The sequence below is a fragment of the Onthophagus taurus genome, unplaced genomic scaffold, assembly GCF_036711975.1.
Source record: "Onthophagus taurus isolate NC unplaced genomic scaffold, IU_Otau_3.0 ScKx7SY_15, whole genome shotgun sequence".
Classification (NCBI taxonomy): domain Eukaryota; kingdom Metazoa; phylum Arthropoda; class Insecta; order Coleoptera; family Scarabaeidae; genus Onthophagus; species Onthophagus taurus.
The window spans coordinates 6687663-6708655 of NW_027248940.1; the positions used below are offsets into that span (position 1 = coordinate 6687663).

At 34.5% G+C, this 20993-nt stretch overlaps 3 protein-coding genes across 3 annotated transcripts; 1 reads left to right on the plus strand and 2 right to left on the minus strand.

The window, feature by feature from the left end:
• Positions 1 to 3687: 3687 nt before the first annotated feature.
• LOC139432353 (uncharacterized) lies at positions 3688 to 6814 on the minus strand. Its single transcript, XM_071200834.1, has 3 exons — positions 6760 to 6814; positions 5105 to 5481; positions 3688 to 3711 (listed from the first exon to the last, which is right to left on the minus strand). The coding sequence occupies exons 1-3, from the start codon at positions 6812 to 6814 to the stop codon at positions 3688 to 3690; spliced, it is 456 nt and encodes a 151-aa protein (XP_071056935.1).
• Positions 6815 to 7232: 418 nt separating this feature from the next.
• On the plus strand, positions 7233 to 11820 carry LOC139432369 (uncharacterized). Its single transcript, XM_071200868.1, has 2 exons — positions 7233 to 8496; positions 8561 to 11820. The coding sequence occupies exons 1-2, from the start codon at positions 7941 to 7943 to the stop codon at positions 11731 to 11733; spliced, it is 3729 nt and encodes a 1242-aa protein (XP_071056969.1). The 5' UTR covers positions 7233 to 7940; the 3' UTR covers positions 11734 to 11820.
• A 3447-nt stretch (positions 11821 to 15267) lies between these two features.
• LOC139432370 (uncharacterized) lies at positions 15268 to 16845 on the minus strand. Its single transcript, XM_071200869.1, has 3 exons — positions 16720 to 16845; positions 15584 to 16660; positions 15268 to 15529 (listed from the first exon to the last, which is right to left on the minus strand). The coding sequence occupies exon 2, from the start codon at positions 16658 to 16660 to the stop codon at positions 15683 to 15685; it is 978 nt and encodes a 325-aa protein (XP_071056970.1). The 5' UTR covers positions 16720 to 16845; the 3' UTR covers positions 15268 to 15529; positions 15584 to 15682.
• Positions 16846 to 20993: the final 4148 nt, after the last annotated feature.

Here is a 20993-nt window from a genome sequence, read left to right on the forward strand (position 1 = left end):
TTAACTCGAAGATGTCGCCACATGCGCCATATCAATTTATTGTACGCCAGTTAATAAAACGAAATACAACATTAGAACAGACTTGAACTAAGACCACTTACGACAACTGTTATCAAAACCTACATGTTATTGTTGTGCGAAGTTAAATTAAATTTAAGCTTAATTATGAGCTACTGCAAAAGGTTTTCAACATGACCACCACCAGCATTTATACACGCATTTAACCGTTTGGTTAAGGATTGTCTGACTTTAAAAAATGTAGCAGGATTATTTCGTATTGAATTAGCTGCATCTTGAATTCTATTCCATAACTCGTCTCGTGTATTTATAGTAGGTTCAGCATAGACCATTGATTTCATGTAACCCCACACATAAAAATCAAGTGGATTAAAATCGGGACTGCGAGGTGGCCACTGAAATTCACTACCACGTCCAATCCAACGGTGAGGGAATGTTTCATTCAGATGTTCGCGCACAGCACGTGAAAAATGTGGAGGAGCACCGTCTTGCATGAACCACATATTTCTTCTTAGTTGTAATGGAAGATCTCCCAAGAGGTCGACTAAGTCATTATTTAAAAAAATTAAATATGACTCTCCATTTAAATTAGGAGGTAATTCAACTGGGCCCAGTAATGTATTGACTATTACACCGCACCACACATTTATTTTAAACTCGTGCTGGAAATGTCTATCTTTTTTTAAACGAGGGTTTTCGGTTTCCCAGGCATGACTATTTCGCCAATTAAAAACTCCGCGTCTGGTAAAGGTTGCTTCATCCGTGAAAAGAATGTTATTTAGGAATGTTGGATTATTATTCAATTTTCCTTTTAGCCACTGACAAAATTGAACTCTGATTCGATAATCTGTTGGAAGTAAATTTTGCACAGGTATAAAATGATAGGGATATAAATTTTCCTTGTGTAAAATTCTAGTCACGGATGGTTGGCTTATTCCAGTTGCTGCAGACAATCGACGAGTGCTTATTTCAGAATTTTGCGCAATTCTTACCAAAATTTCATCTTCTTGCTGCGGAGTGATAATCTTAGGACGTCCTGTATGATATTTTGGACGAAATGAACCTGTTTCACCCAATCGATTATAAATATTTTGAAATATCTTCCGGTTTGTCTGCCTTCTGTAAGGGTACATTTCACGATATTTTCTGGATGCTGCTTGCCCAGAAAAACGTTCTTGTGCGTAAACGCATAACATGTCTCTCATTTCTTCGTTTGAAAAGTGATTATGTCTCGGCATTTTGATTTATGTTAGGACAAGAATGATTCAGTTTACTTAACAATAAAATGTTTTAAACTATTCATTAAACGTAAAAGCTCATTGACGTTTCATAATTCATATGGCGCATGTGGCGACATCTACGAGTTAACTCAAATCCTCTCACACATTATTGTTTACCCTTACAAAAACTATAAGTCAACTATGAGTCATTATGTAGAAAAGTAGCTGATCTATTAACAAAAATCTATTTTATTTTTTTCGCTTTAACATCCTGTATCTCAGTAAGGAGCAGACTAAGACCCATTATTGTTAATGAAAATATTATTATTTTGGCCTCCTGAACGTACATTTACAATTTGGCCCATTACTTATGAATCACCCTGTATATATGGAAAATTATGATGCTAATTCACCCTCTAAATTTTCAGTATATTGCAACGCTAATAATTTGTATGGGTGGGCAATGTCTCAATTTATGTCCCTTTCCGATTTTAAATGACTATCTGAAAACCAAATAGAAAATTTAGATTTTAATAATAATATACCAGATATTTCCGATTTTGGATATATTTTAAACGTTGATATTGAATACCCTGAAATTTTACATGATCTATATAATGATCTCCCGTTAATAGCTGTAAACCTATTACCACCTAACGGTAAATGTGAAAGTGATTAATTCCGAATTTATTTAATAAGAAAAATTATGTTGCACATTATAGAAATTAATTTATATTGAACCATGTGTCCCATAAAACTAAAACTAAAATCCATGGTAGTTCTCGATAGAGTCATGATACATCTACACGGTTTTTTATATTTAAATTTATTTTATCAAGGGCTAAATCCGCAAAGGAAGATGGACTGAATAAAACCATTGTAACGTAACTAAACTTCAACATATTAATTTACCTTTAGATAATTTATATTATAATAATTACACGTTTCCCGGTAAATAATAGGTTACGAGAGACGTATTGAAATCAAATTTGAAATAATAATTTTTATTAATTTTGATAATTTGTATTATCATAACGATACGTGTCATAAAAGTATAAGGTCAGCAGAGATATGCATTAGATGTATATATTCCCAGCGAGTGCTAGTGGTAGCGGTTTCTACACACAGAGGGTCCTTTGATTCACATTATGTATTTAAGCGAACTGGTGGAGAAAAGCGTCACTTCTTCACGCATGTTTATGGTAATACTCGGAATAATGGAAAATAGTGAGTTTTATTTATTTTTGTTAAACGTGGTATACAACGGCGTGTATAATCCATCGGAGGGGGATTATATTATTATACTAGGCATTCCTTCGGGGATGGAATTTTATTTTACATATTTCGGTAAGTTGTAAACACTAATATTTCTATTAATACTTCTATTAATATTTAAATTTTAATTTATAGACACCATTCCCGAAGGATTGGAGTGTAAGTAATAATTAAAACAAAAAACGATGTATCTAATATCTCTTTTTTTCATAGATTATAACGAAGATCTCTTCTAATGTACTGTTAAATAATAAATTATTATAAATGTACTCTAATTTTTTAATACAAAATGGTTTAATAAAAATGATATAATTTAATAAAAATTTCTTTTTTAACATCTTTAACATAAACGATAGTAAAATCATCCTTAATGTGTTTATTTAATATTCTTTTATTGATACCTTAATTTCCTCCTACGATCAAACATGGTTCCACACCGGCTCTCCAGCAGTATGTTCACAAAACAATGTATTAATTTTACAAAAATTTTTATGTAATCAACATAATGTTACTTGTATTTAAGTCGTAAATATAATAATTTTTAAATAAAAAATTGATTGTAGTTTTATTATTATTATAATAGTTGTAAAATTTATTGTGAGAAGGAAAATGAAATATAAAATATTAAAATGAAATGTGAAATATATCATATCATTAAAAAATAAATCTATTCAGTGTACAACTGAATTTGATGAAACATGGATGTTAACACTGGGTGTGTGATTTCCTCCTGCTACCCTCAATCAGTAATAAAGAACCAGTAATAAATAACATATTTTTTAAGGTAAGTATTATTATTTCAATTAAGTCATCGCTCCGCGGGGGAGTAACTTCCGCTGATAAGCATACGAGCGTCGCCTTCGTCTCTCATTGGACGTTATTTGAAATTTATGTATGAACTATTGGAACATAGATGGTGCTTATGTGACTTTTATTCCCTCCCATATATATTATATTATATATCGCTACCGTTTTACATTTCAGTCGTCGACGTCTAGCGTTACGATATGTCCCAACGCGATTTGATTGTTGCGATACAAGGTTTATTAAATGCCTTAAGTATAAGCGCGAACAAACCTAAAGTTCCAATTTCGTCGTCATCGTCGTTAGAGAAGAATAGGGTGTATCGGGTGATACGTTTCACGCAAGTACTATCTTTTTTTTCCGCTGAAATTCAAATAAAAGGATTTTTCATTTCCTACAAGAAAATGTTAATGAAAATTTTTTTGATTTATTAGGTTATGTTATGTTTGGATAGGTTGAGTTGAAAAATGATTACTTATTAAAGTTTTGTATAAAAATTCGTTTCCGCGATAAAAAATGTTTTAGAATGAGTACCAACACGATAGGGTTATCTCAAACTTTTTTTTCAAAATGTCGGTTTTATAGCGCCATCTATTTAGGTTCAAACAACATTTTTTTGAGATAAACCCATCATGTTTGGGCTCAAATAAAAGGATTTTTCGTTTCCTAAAAGAAAGTCTTGATGAAATTTTTCTCTTTTATTTATTTTTTTTTTTTCAAAATGGCGGTCTATAGGGACACTTATTTAGGGTTAAACGACATTTTTTGAGATAACCTCATCTAACTGTGCTATTTAGTACTGTCATTAAAACTAACACAAGACCTAGAACTAGAATCATTCGGGTTTAGCCGTCTTGAGAGACGTGCGGCTAAATCCGAATGATTCTAGTTCTATGTCTTGTGTTAGTTCTACTGCTAATATAAAACTAGAACTAGTATAAAGCTATATTACTATGTTGCATATTTTTATTGCACTAAAACTAGAACTAACACTAGACCGATTACTGAAAACATTCTGGTTTAGCCTTAAGTCTCTCAAGACGAAAATATTCCTCCTTCGAATACATTTTTAACATTTTGATGAAGTTTTATTAGATAATTTGAAGTTTTCATAAAGTTTCCTAGATTTTATTATGTTCCGATGAAATTTTCGGGTTAACATTAAACTTCGTGATCAAAACTAAAATTTTATTATAATAAAGTTTTTTTAATTTGATTGAAAGTTCCTTTACTTGATACTTAAATTTTTGGTTAAAGTTTGAAATTTTAATGAAGTTACATAAAATAAATACAAAAATTTGAGAATTGATTGAAGTTTCTTACCCAAAAATAAGTTTCAAATAACTTCTTTAAATAATTATTAAACGTTTTTTGTAAAAAAATTAGATTATAACGAAGTTAGATGAAGTGCATTTAGTTCCATTGAAATATAATCCAAAATATGCCTAAAAATTAAAGCTTTTACGTATCTTCATTCATTAAATTTCCTTATTGATGAAGTTGATTGATGAATTGTTGACGGACATTGAGTTCAACCCCTGTTCAACCGGTCGACCGGTTCAACCCCTGTTCAACCGACCGGTTCATGATGTAGTTGTTGTTTCTACATCGGTTGTTGTTTCTACATCTGTTGTTGTTTCTATATCAGTTGTAAAATCTGTTGTTGTTTCTATATCAGTTGTAAAATCAGTTGTTATATCAGTTGTTGTTTCTATATCAGTTGTTGTTTCTATATCTGTTGTTGTTTCTACATCAGTTGTTGTTTCTACATCGGTTGTTGTTTCTACATCTGTTGTTGTTTCTACATCTGTTGTTGTTTCTACATCGGTTGTTGTTTCTACATCTGTTGTTGTTTCTATATCAGTTGTAAAATCAGTTGTTACATCTGTTGTTGTTTCTACATCAGTTGTTGTTTCCACATTGGTTGTTGTTTCTACATCTGTTGTTGTTTCTATATCAGTTGTAAAATCAGTTGTTACATCTGTTGTTGTTTCTATATCAGTTGTAAAATCAGTTGTTATATCAGTTGTTGTTTCTATATCAGTTGTTGTTTCTATATCTGTTGTTGTTTCTACATCAGTTGTTGTTTCTACATCGCTTGTTGTTTCTACATCGGTTGTTGTTTCTACATCTGTTGTTGTTTCTATATCTGTTGTTGTTGTTTCTAAAAATTAAAGCTTTTACGTATCTTCATTCATTAAATTTCCTTATTGATGAAGTTTAAAAAAAAATCGTTGATATTATTGAAGTTTTTACGATTTTAATCATCAAATTTTAAAGTTTTGGTGAAACTTCATCAAATAAATACAAATTATTTATTAAAACTTGATGATTAAATGAAGTTTTTTGAATTATTATTAAACTTCTTATAAAAAAATTAAAATTATAACAAGTTAGATGAAGTTGATTTGATTTTATCAAAGTTTTCTTGACGTATAACCCAAAATTGGGATAAATATTGAAGTTTTGAGGTGATTCTTTCGCATTAAATTCAAATTTTTACTAAAACATTAACTTTTTTGATGAAGTTTCATAAAATAACATCGCTATCATTGAGGTTATTAAGATTTCACATTTTTAATTCTCAAATTTTAAAGTTTTGGTGAAGTTTCATCAAATAAATACAAATAATTTATTAAAATTTGAAGATTTGATGAAGTTTCAATTAAATTTTTTGAATCATTATTAGACTTCTTGTAAAAATTAAGTTTTGTTAAAGAATAAGGCTTAAAATTGAAGTTTTGAAGTAGTTTTCTTGTACTAAACTTTCTTATTAACGTTCTGCGGTTAAGTTTCATAAAGTGATGTTGTTATTATTGAAGTTTTTGTGGTTACTACGTTGATTTTCAACTTTTTGAGTTTGAAATTTTCACAATTTCATAAAACTTCATCAAATAAGGGGTTGAAGGGGGTCAATAAGACACTAAGATGGGGTTGAAGGGGGTCAATAGGGCACTAAGATGGGGTTGAAGGGGTTGAAGGGGCGTCGACCGATCCTTAAGGATGCTACAGGTGGCGCCACCGTCGACCGATCCTTCGATCCTTAAGGAGCAGGGGGAGCAACCTTCGATCCTTAAAGTAGATATCCCCTCCCATTATTCCCTCCTATATATATTATATTATATATCGCTACCGTTTTACATTTCAGTCGACGTCTAGCGTTACGATATGTACCAACGCGATTTGATTGTTGCGATACAAGGTTTATTAAATGCCTTAAGTATAAGCGCGAACAAACCTAAAGTTCCAATTTCGTCGTCGTCGTCGTCGTCGTCGTTAGAGAAGAATAGGGTGTTGTATCGGGTGATACGTTTCACGCAAGTACTATCTTTTTTTTCCGCTGAAATTCTATGTACTTTAATCGATGTTGTTGTTATTACAAGCGTTTTCTGTATATTTTGATCATTTTGAGCATGTTGTTACGTGCCAAATTTTCATTTACCTTTGTTTTGTTTTGTGTTGTTACTTTGTGTGCTGAGGTGAAATATGAGTTGCATTTCGCGTTTAGGGTTTTGAATTTATTATTTTGATTTATTGTTTTTTTATTTTAATTACACTTTATTTCAGTGACGATCGTAACGGAGTTTCCTTTAATCCTTTTTTTTTTTTTTTTCCTGAACTAAGTTTTCCTATTATTTAATTCTTTTCTTTAATTTCTTATTTTAAACTTGTTATTTTTCGTAATCTTTCCTTCTTTTATATTCTTCCGTCTTTTCTTTTCTTTGAGCGTTCCGAGTTTGCGTTAAGGATCTGATAAGGTGGGGGTTGTTAGATATCGGAAACGGATAATTGACATCTTGATTATTATTGGTCCATCGACGATACGTTGAAGAACTGTGTGCATTAGTAGTATAGATTCGCCGATTCAAGAACCTCCTCCTCGAACCTGCGTTCTAGGAGGAGGTTCTTGAATCGGCAAATTTTTTGGGGGTCAGAGGAGGTTCGATGAGGAGAGGAGGTTCTTGAATCGGCGATTCTTTTGAGGGTCGGAGGAGATTCGATGAAGAGAGGAGGAGGTCAATTAACTTGAGAAGGTCATGTTATTTTGACGAAATTATTAAAAATTTATCTTTATTAAAAATGTATCTTTATTTAGGTTATGTTATTAAAAATTTATCTTTATATGTAACCTGTTTACCTAGATGAAAACAATTACTATGTTTATCCTTCGACGCTTCTCAATGAACTGGTAATGTTTTCGATATATCTCTTAACTTATTGTACACAAAGGTATACGGTTTTGGGACATGTAGGTATACAAATAAGTGAGTCATGATCTACCTGCGGGATATTTTTTAAAATTTATTGTGTAAAGGTATACGGAGCTTTAAAATATGCGAGGAGGTTCTTGAATCGGCAAATTTTTTGGGGGGATACGTTCGAGGAGGAGGTCAATTAACTTAATACTAGTAAGTGAGTCATGATCTACCTGCGAGATATTTTTTTAATTTATTATGCAGAGGTATACGGAGTTATAAATATACATGTATACAAACGCACTCGATGCATCCTCCTCCTCCCCAATAAGTTTCAGGAGCGGTGAGGGTTTATAAACGCCTGCGAAATGTGGTATTGACGTAGTTCTTTCATAACAAGTAGAAGTGTACAACATTAAATTGTAAAATGGTCGTGTGTGAGGATTGTGGAAAAAGTTTTACTCGAGTTGACAATTTAAAAAGACATCAACGATTATCTTGTATTGGCAAGAGAATCAAGCTTGACGCACCGCAAATTCCAAAAGCAGTAAAATGTGAGGCTTGCGATGATTATGTAAATAGACAATGTTACTCTGCACATTTACGAAGCAACGCACACAAGCGTAACGCTTTTGTTATAATCGATGACGGAGTGGAGAGAATAGCTGGAGCATTCGGTGACAAAATTGTCAGTTATCGAATAAGTGAAGAAGGTTTTTTTGTGGATTTGGATGAATTTTCTCATAGAATTCGAGAAAAAATACTAAATCTAATACAAAGCGCAATCGATATTCACCGAAATGTAAAATTAAATATGGAATGTTTTGGTTTGTATTTTTTACAATCAAAGGAAGACTGTGAAATAAAATCATTCAATACGAAAAATAAGGTAGTATCATTAGCGTCGGATCTGTATAAAATATATAAGGAATTTATTGATGAAATTTCATCAAAAATGTCAGAATTCCAGGAACGAGATTCAGGTAAGCGTAATGTGACATAATATACCTATATATTATAAAATAAATGTTTCAATATTTTATTTAGGATGGACTTTAATGCAAATTCTCTATATGGAGTTAAATTTAAACAAATATAATCCTATCAGAGCATCTAATTACATCGATCTACCATCACAAATAAAAGCAAAGCGTGCTGTGATAAATATACAAAACGCGGATGATGCATGTTTTGCATGGGCTGTAACATCCGCACTACATGAACCGAACGGTTTACCACAGAGGACATCTTCGTATCCGAATTACCTAGACTGCGGCTTAGACTATTCAAATATTGTTTTTCCAGTTAAATTACGAGATATACCTGTATTTGAAAAGCAGAACAAACTATCTATTAATGTATATGGAATAAATGAGTATTTTAAAGACGGTGTTATGAATTATGACATAATTACAATGTATATATGTCGACAAAAAGAAGAAAGACATATAAATTTATTATTGGTTACAAATGATTCCGGGAATAGTCACTATTGTTGGATAAAAAATCTGTCTCGATTACTATCATCGCAAGCATCGCAGAATGGTCATGAAAAGTATATTTGCGACGGATGCTTGGTATTCTTTACGTCAGAAAATAAACTTATCCGTCATCAAAGTGACGATTGCAGCAAGGTAAGGGCAATTTTACCAACAACAAATTTGAAAATAAATAAATATGGAAATGAAGAAAAGGAAAATATACTACAGTTCGAAAATTTTGAACGACAATTAAAAATACCGTTCGTGGTGTATGCAGATTTTGAAGCATTACAGAAACCGATCGCCGATGCGGAAGCAACAGAACTTAACGATGATAATTCATACTCCGTCAAATGTTTCAAACACGAACCTTATGCATTTGCATATTATATAAAATGTTCATATGACGAATCATTGTCGAAGTTTGAAATATATCGCGGATGTAATGCTGCTCAAATTTTCATGAGCAAGTTGGAACATGACGTTCTGAATATATACAAAAATTATTTAAGCCAACCAAAAGAAATGCTCCCATTACCACCTATTGATAGATTAATACATGAGATGCAGGATATCTGTCACATTTGTTCGCACAAAATAAAAGAAGGTAATAAAGTGTGCGATCATGATCACCTAACTGGGTTGTATAGAGGACCCGCACATGCTGTATGTAACATCAATTATCAATTACCAAAGTTCATACCGATATTCTTTCACAATCTTTCGAACTACGATTGTCATATGTTTGTGAAAGATATGGCATTAAAAGAAGAAGACGTGGACGTTATAGCACAGAATAAAGAAAAGTATATATCATTTTCGAAAAAAATTATCGTAGGAGAAAACATTGACAGCAAGGGAAAGCTAAGGCGGGTTCATATGAAATTGAGATTTGTGGATTCATTTAGGTTTATGGCTTTATCGCTAGAGAAGTTGGGTTCATTTTTGGAAGACAACCAATGCGTTCAAATCAGAAAATATTTTAGGAACGAAGAACAGTTTCGACTTATACGTCAGAAAGGAGTTTTTCCGTATTCCTTTGTGGATTCATTCGAAAAGCTGAATCTTACCGCTCTGCCAGATCGAAGTAGTTTTTACAATACTTTATGCGACGATAGTATAACCGAAGAAAATTATTGTCGTGCACAAACGGTGTGGAACTTATTTAACTGTCGCACTTTAGGCGAATATAGCGACATTTATTTAACGTCTGACGTTTTACTTTTGGCGGACGTATTTGAGAATTTCCGAACCATCTCGATGAAGTATTACTCTTTAGATCCATGTCATTACTTCACAGCGCCGGGCTTCGGTTGGGATGCATTATTACGAATGACAGGGGTAAAATTAGAATTATTAACGGACATAGACATGTTACACTTCTTTAAAAATGGTATTCGCGGTGGATTAAGTATGTGCACTAAACGCAGTGCGAAGGCTAACAATAAATTAATGATGGAATTTGATGAAACCAAAGACCCATCTTATATTTTGTATCTCGACGCTACGAATTTGTATGGACACGCAATGAGACGAAAATTACCGACGGGGGGATTTCGATGGCTATCAGATGAAGAGATTCAAAAGTTAGATATTTACAATACGGAAGACGATTCCGAAAAGGGTTACGTGTTCGAGGTAGATTTAGAGTATCCGGAAGCAATACATGATGAACACAACGATTTGCCATTTTGTCCAGAACGGATTGTACCCCCAGGTTCAAAAAATGCAAAGTTAATAGCAAATTTGGAAAATAAAACAAAATACATCATTCATTACGTGAATCTAAAGCAGTGTATCAAGTTCGGATTGAAACTAACGAAGATTTACAGAGTATTAGAATTTAAACAATCCAACTGGATGCGGAGCTACATCGATTTCAATTCCGATAAACGTGCGAAAGCTAAGAATGAATTTGAAAAAAATCATTACAAAGCAATGAATAACATCGTATACGGTAAGACAATGGAAAATGTGGAAAAGCGAGTGGATATAAGACTAGTTACCCACTGGGAATGTCGTCATAAGAAACCGGGCGTGGAAGCCCTAATAGCTAAACCAAATTTTAAATCTTCGAAAATATTTTGCGATAATTTGATAGCCGTTCAATTGAACGTCGCGGAAGTTCGTTATTGCAAACCGCTGTATGTGGGTTTCAGTATATTAGAGCTTTCGAAAACCGTAATGTACAGCTTCTTCTATGATTACTTAAAACTTAAATATGGAAATAACATAACACTTTTATACACCGATACTGATTCCCTAATCCTAGAAATTACTACTCCCAATGTATATGAGGATATAAAAGAAAATATTGAATTTTTTGACACGTCCAATTATCCGTTAGAGAATATACACAATATACCTCGCGGTCGATCTGTGTTGGGAAGAATGAAAGATGAATATCCAAACAGGTGCATAACGTCATTTGTTGGAACAGGAGCTAAGGCGTACTGCATCACCTTGTTGAATGATAATGTAAAGAAGGCTAAAGGAGTAAAGAAATATGTTATAGATAAACATTTAAGCGTGACCGATTATAAACGTGTGGTTGAATGTGGCGGATCGGTTCATAAAAAAATGTACATTTTTAAGTCAGAATTTCATACTATGTATACCGAATTAAAGAATAAAATTGCTCTTTCATCGTGCGATGATAAACGATACATATTACCGAACGGATGTAATACTTTGGCGTGGGGTCATTGGTTGATAAAAAGATTGAATGCGAATAAATGAATTTAATTTAAAAAAAAATTGTAAAGAATAATAATAATAATGTATTTGTAATGTTCGATTGTTAATAAAGTCTTGTAAACTTTTAAATAGGTCTTTATACGTTTTAAAGAACGTTAGTTTTTGAGATCCAAGAATTATGAGACGGACCTAATCCTAACCATTTCACAAACACTTGATTTCCTTTTCGCCGTAGCACTTTTTCCACCAAGTAGACGTCAGGATATTTAACTTTTTGTAATTCCTCTCGATAAAAACCACCCATAATTTTTTCATTGGATGCATCTTTGAGCAGATATGTTGTTGGGAAAGTATTACGAACAGAATGTATTGTAAACACTTCGTTAGACCAATTGGGAGTATAGTTTTTGGTGAAGGCGTGTCGATGCTTGCTCACTCTGACGTGATCACCGACATTAAATTTTTTGGTATAAGGATCGACAATTTTTATGTAATTATATACAGTTTTTAACAGTGTCGATGCGTTTCTGTTATTTACCTCGCTAGGTTTCATTCCTATCGTCCTGTGAACTTGGTTGTTATAATCCAGAATTAATTTGGGAAGCAATTCCAACCAACGATAGTTACCTTGCATACTAAATTCTTTCCACATTTTTTCTTTTATTGTTCTATTAAACCGTTCAACAATAGAACTCTTTAAATTGGAAAATGAACTGTAGTGATTGATGTGATATCGTGACATGAGCTTTTTAAAATCCTCATTGTAAAATTCTTTTCCGTTATCCGTTTGCAGATTCTTCGGTATGTTTTTCCGCTTTTCCGATAGAATTGTTTCCATAGCTCGCGTAACTTCTTTGCCAGTTTTGTTTTTTAGTGGTACAGCCCATCCATACTTTGAGAAAGCATTAATAACTGTTAGAATATATTTAAAATTACCATTTGCTTTTGAATAAGGTATCATCTCCACTAAATCAGCTTGAAATAAGTCCGTTAAACCTTTTATAATAACACGTCTGCGTTTATACTTTTTCCTCGCGGACGCGTGCAACTCGTTTACGACGGACCTTTTAATATCGCTCATTTTCTGGATATTTCAATGAGCAGTTCTACCATAAATGGTTTCTTGAGTAAAGTGGTCTTCGTTGTGGGTTTGCAAACTATTTTATCTCCAAAGAAGAGAACATTTAACTTTTTATTTGGATCGAAGATACTCCCGTTAATAATCATTTCAACGTCTCCTTCAAATCGGTATTTCACTATTTCACCAATATATAAAAAGTTTATATATTTACTTACGTAACCTAAATTTTGAATAATGTAATAATTATCCGTTGTATCCGTAGTTCCATCTCCGCTAAACGTAAGTATAGTTGGTTGTTTGAAATATCGTTGTAAGTTTTCACGTTTATTAAAATGAGCAGCAATGTTGTGTCCGTGTACGTGTTTACCAAACTTATCGATCGTCATACTAGACGAATGTTTTCCGAACTTGCTTAAACTCATCTGCTCTAGTTCACAAACGTCGGTGTTTTAAAACAAAAAATGTGAGAGACGTATATTTATGATAATATTTTAACGTATAATCTCGGCCTCTGTTAGCTCCGATATTATTGATGATATTTCATTGACATGTGCAGAATGACCTGCAGTTTGCGAGGCCATCAACAAACGCAGTCTGTCGACAAGTTCGTTGGGATCGTCCCAATACTCGTATTCGATAAGAGCCCCAGGAACGACTTGTTTTTGTAATGCACCACCGACTTTTTTCTTCGGATTCGGCCAGTATTTAGCCCAATGCACCTTGGGTTTGTTACCTTCAACGATAGGCTTGATAATATTCTGAAATTTCCCACTGTCGTCCTCAGTAGTCATACCTGCCTCTGGAATGTAATTAATGTACGGAGCATTTGAACGTAGTAAGATATCTTTGTAGTTGCGCATGTCCTGAATTGTAAATTTGCCCGGTTCGTTTTTAAATAGTAAATCATATAAACCAACGGTTCCCGTATATTTGAAGTTTCCAACGTGAATATCCTGATCCTCAAAGTGAACAGGACTGACTCCAATGTAGAAACCTTCGGGAGTTTCGCGAACACCGTATAAACGATCATAATCATCTTTTAAATCAGTTGTTAAACCAACAATATACGTTCTGGGCAAAGGATGAAACTGACTCAAAGCGGCTTGTACCTCTGGAGACTCCAATCTTTCTTCTATTTCATCTTTAAGTCGTTCTATTCGATTATGTGCGTCCGAAATAAGAGCTCCGGTATCCTCGCTAGAATCGAGGAGTTCTTCTTCTTCGCCCGGCGGAACTTCATATACTTCTTCTTCTGCATGAGCTAATGGACCAAGAGGAGAAGACGTGGGAGAAGATACCAACCTTTTTTCAGGAGTCGATGTAGCAAATTTTCGTCGTTGTTCTTTTAATGGAACTTTCGGTTTTCGAATAAAATATTCGGTCTCGGTTTTAGCTGGTACGTCAGAAATATCCGGCGAGTAGCGTTGTATCTTAGATATCAATTTTTCTTCTTTTGGAGATAAACTTCGTTTTGGAATGGATAGTAAAGGCGCAGTGTCAAGTTTTGCGACAATATCCTGTAAGGGCCTTGCGATGGGTGCATATGCGGTTTCCGACCGAATCCTTGACTCCTCTAAGTCTTCTTTTAAAGAACGAATTTTGTCTCTCACGACTTCTCGTGCCGCGATAAGTTCTGCAGCTATCGTCTTGTTCATTGTATGATGTATGTGAAGTTACTACGAACTGTACAGCTGAAGTCGTTAGTTTTAAACTTCAATGAATTTATCAAAACCCTTACGGTAACGTCCCTTAGATACACTACAATCTAAATCAATAACTAGGATGCCGTGTCTATTCTCCCAACAAGCATCGCTAATTTCCTTTAGCCGATGAAACTCCATATCGCTCATTATGTGATCTTCAAATACGTGTTTTAAATTTGTTAAGTCTTGTTTAAATAACACCAAAAAGTTACAATTATCGCGAACTAATTGTTTTGGAATTGCACTATAACTTTGACAAATTAGAAAACAATCAATGTTTTTATGTCGACCATACGAAAAAAATTCCTTAATGACATTTTGACCTGTACAGGAAACATCGTCAAATACGACTACCGAATATTCTTTCGCATCTTCCGGTCGAATGAACTCGTCTATATTAGAAAATTCATAGTAACCGCAATCTTTTATAGGTTCAATTAAACGTCTTAAAAAATCGTACTTATTTTGGTATAACGAATTAGAGCATAAGTACAAGTTTAGGAAGCGCAACCCATTACGTGCAACTAAAAGCGATAACATAGCATTTGTTTTTCCGACACCTGAGGGTCCTACAATTAAACCTCGCTTACATTTTCCACCAAATAAATTGCTGTGTCTTGTAAAGTGTTCTTCGACCGAACCATTACTAAAATTTACTATAGGCAGTGTTAGAAGTTGCGGTAAACATTTTAATTTCTCGTCGATCATGATTCTCGTACTAAATGAATTGGATAAGACTGAATGAAAATATAGCAAAAGAAACTATATATACATATATTTAAGAAGAAGAATAATAATAATAATAATAAAAATAAGTATAATACCTTAACCATTTAACCTAACATAACCTAACCTAACCTAACCTAAGGAAGAGGAGGAAAAATGGTTACCACTCCTCCTCCTCTTCCTGTTCATCCCGCACTTCATACGGGGGCGGAGGCGCTGCAGGTGTCGGTGTCGGAGGTTCTATCCCAGTCGAACAATGGTGTATGTGCATGTTTTGAACATGCACCTGCCCTCTCACCACTGCCGACTCTGAGACAATACTGTTTACCTAAGAAGATTATGAAATTAAAAACGTGCAAAAAAGATTATAGATATAGCCTACCAGCTGAAACAGGGTATCTACTTTGACCTCCAAAGACGCAACTCTTCGCTCCAACGTGAGCACCCTCCCGAAGTTGTTGCTACCGGACATCTTTTTTAGCTAGGAAGGGAAGTTATTAGTATGTAAAGAAGACAAAATGAATTCTGCTTTTTTCATTTCAACGGTTAATGTTGCAACGGTGATGTCGAGTGACGTTGTTAAAGAGTGGTTAGAACTCGACGCCAGCCCTTCCCTAAACTGTGCAAGTTCTCTCAAAGAGGTCTGCAATTGAAGTACCTTTGCATGAAGGTCTTTATAAAAATTTTGATACAAAATATTAATTTCGGTCAAAATCTCCTCTTTGGTTGTTTCTACTGCTGCACACATTGCATTTGAAAAAAGGCTGGCAGGTACATCGGAAATGACTGAAGTAGCGGGAATTGTGTCCACCCTTAAGATTTGTACTTTCGGGCTTAATGAGGGAACTTCTATGGTAGGAATGTTTATGTTAGTAGGGGGAGTGGGAATCGACGAAGCTTTAGAAGAAGAAGCCTTAGAAACAAAAGCTGCATTAATAGCTTTAAGGTATGTCCGGTTTTCGGTGCAGTGTTGGGATACCGCCATTAAAGAAAGAGAGTCGTTGGACTCATCGCCGCTAGCCACTTCCGAGTGTGTCACTTCAACCTTTGACAGAGTCGCAGGTTCAACTGACACACGCTTGTGTTTGGTACTTCGCGAACGAGCACGGGTCTCCCGTCGAAGCTCTCTATACTTATCTGGCGGTAACCACACACCTGCACCCTTCTTCCGGTGTTCACGGTTCCCCGACTTTCGACGAAGTGAAAGTGAAAGGTGTTTCACATTCTTATCGTCGACTTTCGAGGAACCTGCGATGTTTGGAAGCGCCGTAGCTTGCTGCACATTAGATTCAACGTTTGGATCCATCGGCTGCTCATTAGGCTGCACGTTTGGATCCAGAGCCTTCTCAACAGTCGACATGTTCAACAGGTTTATGTCAAAACTGTTTAACAGAAAGGATTCCTGGCTGGCGAAACCCGGAGCAGTTAAATCAATTTGACTAAAACCGTCTTGAGACATCTTGATAAGAAAAGAAAATTAATTAATTTTATTTTAATAAAAAAAACATGTATACTTACATCGCTTGATGAAAAATACAGTTGCACGTTAAAATCTAACTGCAGAGGGTGCTTGTCAACAAAGTGCTGAATGATAGGATATGAATGATAAAACGTTCGAAAAAATAAAGTTATGCTTACCAATAAAAGTTAACTTGAAAAAATAGAAGGAGCTATAGGAATGAAAAACACAAGATTAAAAACAATATATGTCAAGAAAGGAGACTATACTTACCAGAAAAAAGTTGCAAAGTTGCTGAAATTACGATGTTAAAAACTGATCGGTCTAATCGAACTGATCAGCAGTAAGCTCCTGTAGGAATTGGGAAAAAAATATCAATTTAACATAACAAACAAATAAACAAGTTGTACTCACAAAAACAAAGTAGAACGAGCTGTCATGATGAAATAAAGCAAGAATATATTATATAAACATGGAAGTAGAAAAGGTTACTTACCAAATAAAACACAGCAAAAAAAGAGAAAGCTGAATGAACAAGGATGTCTAGGAGTGGAAAAAAACAATTTTAAATATTATATAAACATGCAAAACAAATATAGTTTTACTCACCAAAAAAGAGAAAGTTGTAGAAAGAGCTGTAGTGATGGAGAGAAAATGAACGTTATATAAACATGATAATAAAGAAGGTTGTACTTACCAAAAAAAGTGAAGAACACAAACACTTAAGTGACTTTCAAAGGCTGGGAGGTGCCTTCTTATAGTAGAGTAATGAAGGGGGGCGTGGGGTGGGGCGTGACAAGGGGGAGGAGTGGGGAATGGGCGGAGTTAGAGTGGGGGTACTTTTTTTCTGGCTCTACTTTCCTGGCAACCGGGGGGGGGGGGGGGGGGGAATTTTAGATTTCCCCCACTCCCATCCCCACTCTTCCATCTCCACTTTGGGAGGAGCCTGAGGAGGAGCATGGGAGGAGCATAGGAGGAGCTTCAATAAACAATCCTTTTCCCTTTTTCTTTTCTTTTTTTTTTTTTTTTTTTTTTTTTTTTCTTCCTTTTTTCTTCCTTTTTTTCCCCTTTCTTTCTTCCTTTTTTTCTTCCAATTTAATACTTTTTCAATGTACAACCCAAGTCATACCAACCCAACCCAATGTATACATACCATGTATTCATTTAGATTAACTATTTTTTCTTTTAAATTAAAACAACTTTTTACACTTTTTACAATCTTTTATTATTATTATTAATTTACAATCTATAACTGACAATGTTTATATACTAAACCATACATAAAGAACAATCCTTTCTTGCCGATGGTGGACCATCAATATGCGTTTCCCAATGAGGCAAATTATAATGTTCAAAACAGGGCAGCTTGCTTTGTAATCGCTCATCGTTTCTATACTTCAACGGTAATTTAAACCAAACCGCCGCCAAATCTAATGGCTTTACTTTATTGATATAATAATCGATTGGTAAATAACATAATTCGTAGTTTTTAATATTCGCAAAAGATAAATCAGATTCGTATCTTTCCATAATATCCCACACTTTATTAATTATAAAAGTTGAAAGTCCCAATCTGGTAACTAACCGCCAAAGACGTTCCATCTTGAACTGCTCTACCGCTACTACCCGTCTGCCTTTCTCAATTCGTTTACATATAGTTATAGATGTCTGAATACGTATGAAAATAAATAAAAAACATTCGATAAGGAGCACATACTTGGTCTCTTTTTATGATAGGGACACATCGGCGCACCAACCTCCAATTTGCATTCATTTTCCGGCAATTCTTTTACCGGTATTGTTAAAATTCTTCTTAAAAATGTAGCTTTCTCACGTCCTTTTACGTACGCTACTTTTGTCGAACGACACAAATAATAAACGATCTCATCGAAACGAGACGTAGGAACAAACCCGTCGTTCCAATCAATACAATGATGATGACTCATTAACCAATTCGCCGTATTGCGAAATTTGGTAGATAGTGAAGAAAAGCTTCGACTAGGTTGAAACACGTAATGACTTATACAATGATTACTGTCGTAAGAAGCCAGTTCCTTTGGGATAAATTCTTCATCGTTTATCGTGAAACCTTGAATGTCCAAAATAATAAAATCCCTTTGAAAAACCATAATATCCATAATATACCACTATATGCAAACGTTTCCTTCGATGTTTAGAGATACACTAAATGACGTTGCTTCAACAGTACCACTATATTAATTGCTTAACCATTTTCGTAAGAGGCGAATACACAAATGCTCTGTCATGCAGAATTAATGCGTAAGCTGTCGTACCTTCCGGAATTGGATTTTTCGTTGAATACTCGATTTTTATTTCTACTCCGCTTTTATGTGTTGCTTCCTGTTGATACGTGCAATCGATTCCAATTAACGGCGCGTAAGTTTTAAATTCTTCCGGTGAAAACAAAGGTTCGCTTTCTTGATAGTAGTATGCTTGCTGAAATCTTGAATACATATCATACAAAATCGCATAGTGATTGTTATCAAAATCCACATTCAAATTATCGTACGGAAAACGTTCTCCATTCAAGAAAACGGTTACGTTCGTTAAGTTTATATTATCAAATAATGCCATGTTTCCTTTAAATATACCCTTTCGATTTGTTTGAAATCCGATGATTATAAATCTAGGCGTTTCCAATTGTGGAGCAGTTTTGACGGCCCAAGATTGCTTCGTAGTTTGAGGTAATTGAGGGTACTCGTGTATTTCCCACGATCGAAAAGGAACGTGAATGTCTACGTTTCTTTCTGATAGTTTTGTTAATGCCAACTGTTCGCGTAATCCCACCGCCACGTGAGGAACTCTCCATATAATTTTATTAATGATCAATTTCAATTTTTCGTCGTTCGGAGCGGCTGCTGGTTGAAAGATGACGTCCGTATCATCGTGTCCGCGAATTAGCACAAGTTCCTGTCGAACGTTCATCATGATCTTTCTGAAATCTTCTGCGAATCCTAGCAACGTTTTTAGCGGAACGCTAAGACCGAAATTTCCATTTTTATCTAAAGCCTTTGAAACACCCGCTATATCATCTTTCCAAGGTTTTATGTGCCAACCGGCGTTCTCTAATTTCACCACCTCGTTCTGCGTAGATGAGAAATAACCCTTCATGCATGAGCTTATACCGACGTTCCGCACACCATCAACATGTACTCCGTTAATAAGATATCGAATATCGCTAAACATAAATGCAACGGGATTGTTAACCAATTGCCCCGTTGCGCTGGCATCTTTTGTTATACTTCCGTCCGCGGCTAACTTACGAACGCTACCCTCGACGTATAGATAACTCTCGCTCGGTAAAGTATAATTATCTATTTCCGGAATTGAAATTCTAATTTCGTCATTGTTATCGAACGTGGTCGATCCAAACGGTTGATGCGAATGGAATTCATAACTTACGATAGAGTGATCTGTTTTTATCTTATCCGTTACTTTTAAAATGTCCATTACTTTAACACTTCGTATCCTAACTGAACTAAATACCTTCGATTGACTGGTGATAATCGATGAATGGATCGTCTTCTACTGCCGCTACGTTGACTGATGACGCGCGCTTTATAGTTTTCTCCATTAAACAATTTTCTCGCTCTGTCTCTTCTTGACCACCGCATTCTTTTGTTTTGATATAACACTGTCATAACGTTAGTCAAATTTAAATAATTCAATTTATCGATCTCAGGTGAACTCTCACTGTTATTTCTTCTTCTCTGAAGTCTACCAAGTTTCCGTCCTGATCAAGTATACGTACTGTTAAGCTACTAATCACGTTCGTTAAAACCGGTAAATAAATAGGTAGTTGTGGTGATTCGATTATTTTAAAACCTGCCGGAACGTTTGGGAAAAAATGATATAAAACGTGCACGGGAACTCCGTTATTATACGATCCCGTCACTAAATTACAATAAATTTGTAAGGCGTTCGTTTTATTTATGTTTACTACGAAATCGGATTCCACTTCCGTATCTCTAGGTAATATTTGAGGCTTGAAGCCAAGTAACGGCCCTATAGAATTATCGCATGCAAAATTAATTCGACGGGTACTTTTTATTAAAGAATGTTGTGTGTTATTATTCCCCTTAATCCTTATTACGACACTTTTAGCGTGTCTTTTGTCTAGCTGTTCATTCACGAACTCGGTAATATCATCAATATCGTACGTTCCAACAGGTACTATTATATTGTTTTTAAAATGTCCTGTCTTATCTTCGTATTGGATTACGTTGTTGTTTTTATTAACGTTTGCTAAACTATTAAACGTTTCGAAATTCAAAAGAGCCAACTCGTAACTACCAAATTCGTTCAAATAGAT

Excerpts from the sequence above, each read along its gene's own strand:
- LOC139432370 (XM_071200869.1), bottom strand. The coding sequence starts at position 16,660 with ATGTCTCAAGACGGTTTTAGTCAAATTGATTTAACTGCTCCGGGTTTC.
- LOC139432353 (XM_071200834.1), bottom strand. The coding sequence starts at position 6,814 with ATGCAACTCATATTTCACCTCAGCACACAAAGTAACAACACAAAACAA. Across the intron at positions 5,482-6,759 it reads CAACACAAAACAAAACAAAG|AAACAACAACAACAGATATA; the intron begins GTAAATGAAAAT and ends TTTAATTTTTAG. Across the intron at positions 3,712-5,104 it reads ATGTAGAAACAACAACAGAT|GAAATGAAAAATCCTTTTAT; the intron begins GTAGAAACAACA and ends ATTTTCTTGTAG.
- LOC139432369 (XM_071200868.1), top strand. The coding sequence starts at position 7,941 with ATGGTCGTGTGTGAGGATTGTGGAAAAAGTTTTACTCGAGTTGACAAT. Across the intron at positions 8,497-8,560 it reads ATTCCAGGAACGAGATTCAG|GATGGACTTTAATGCAAATT; the intron begins GTAAGCGTAATG and ends TATTTTATTTAG.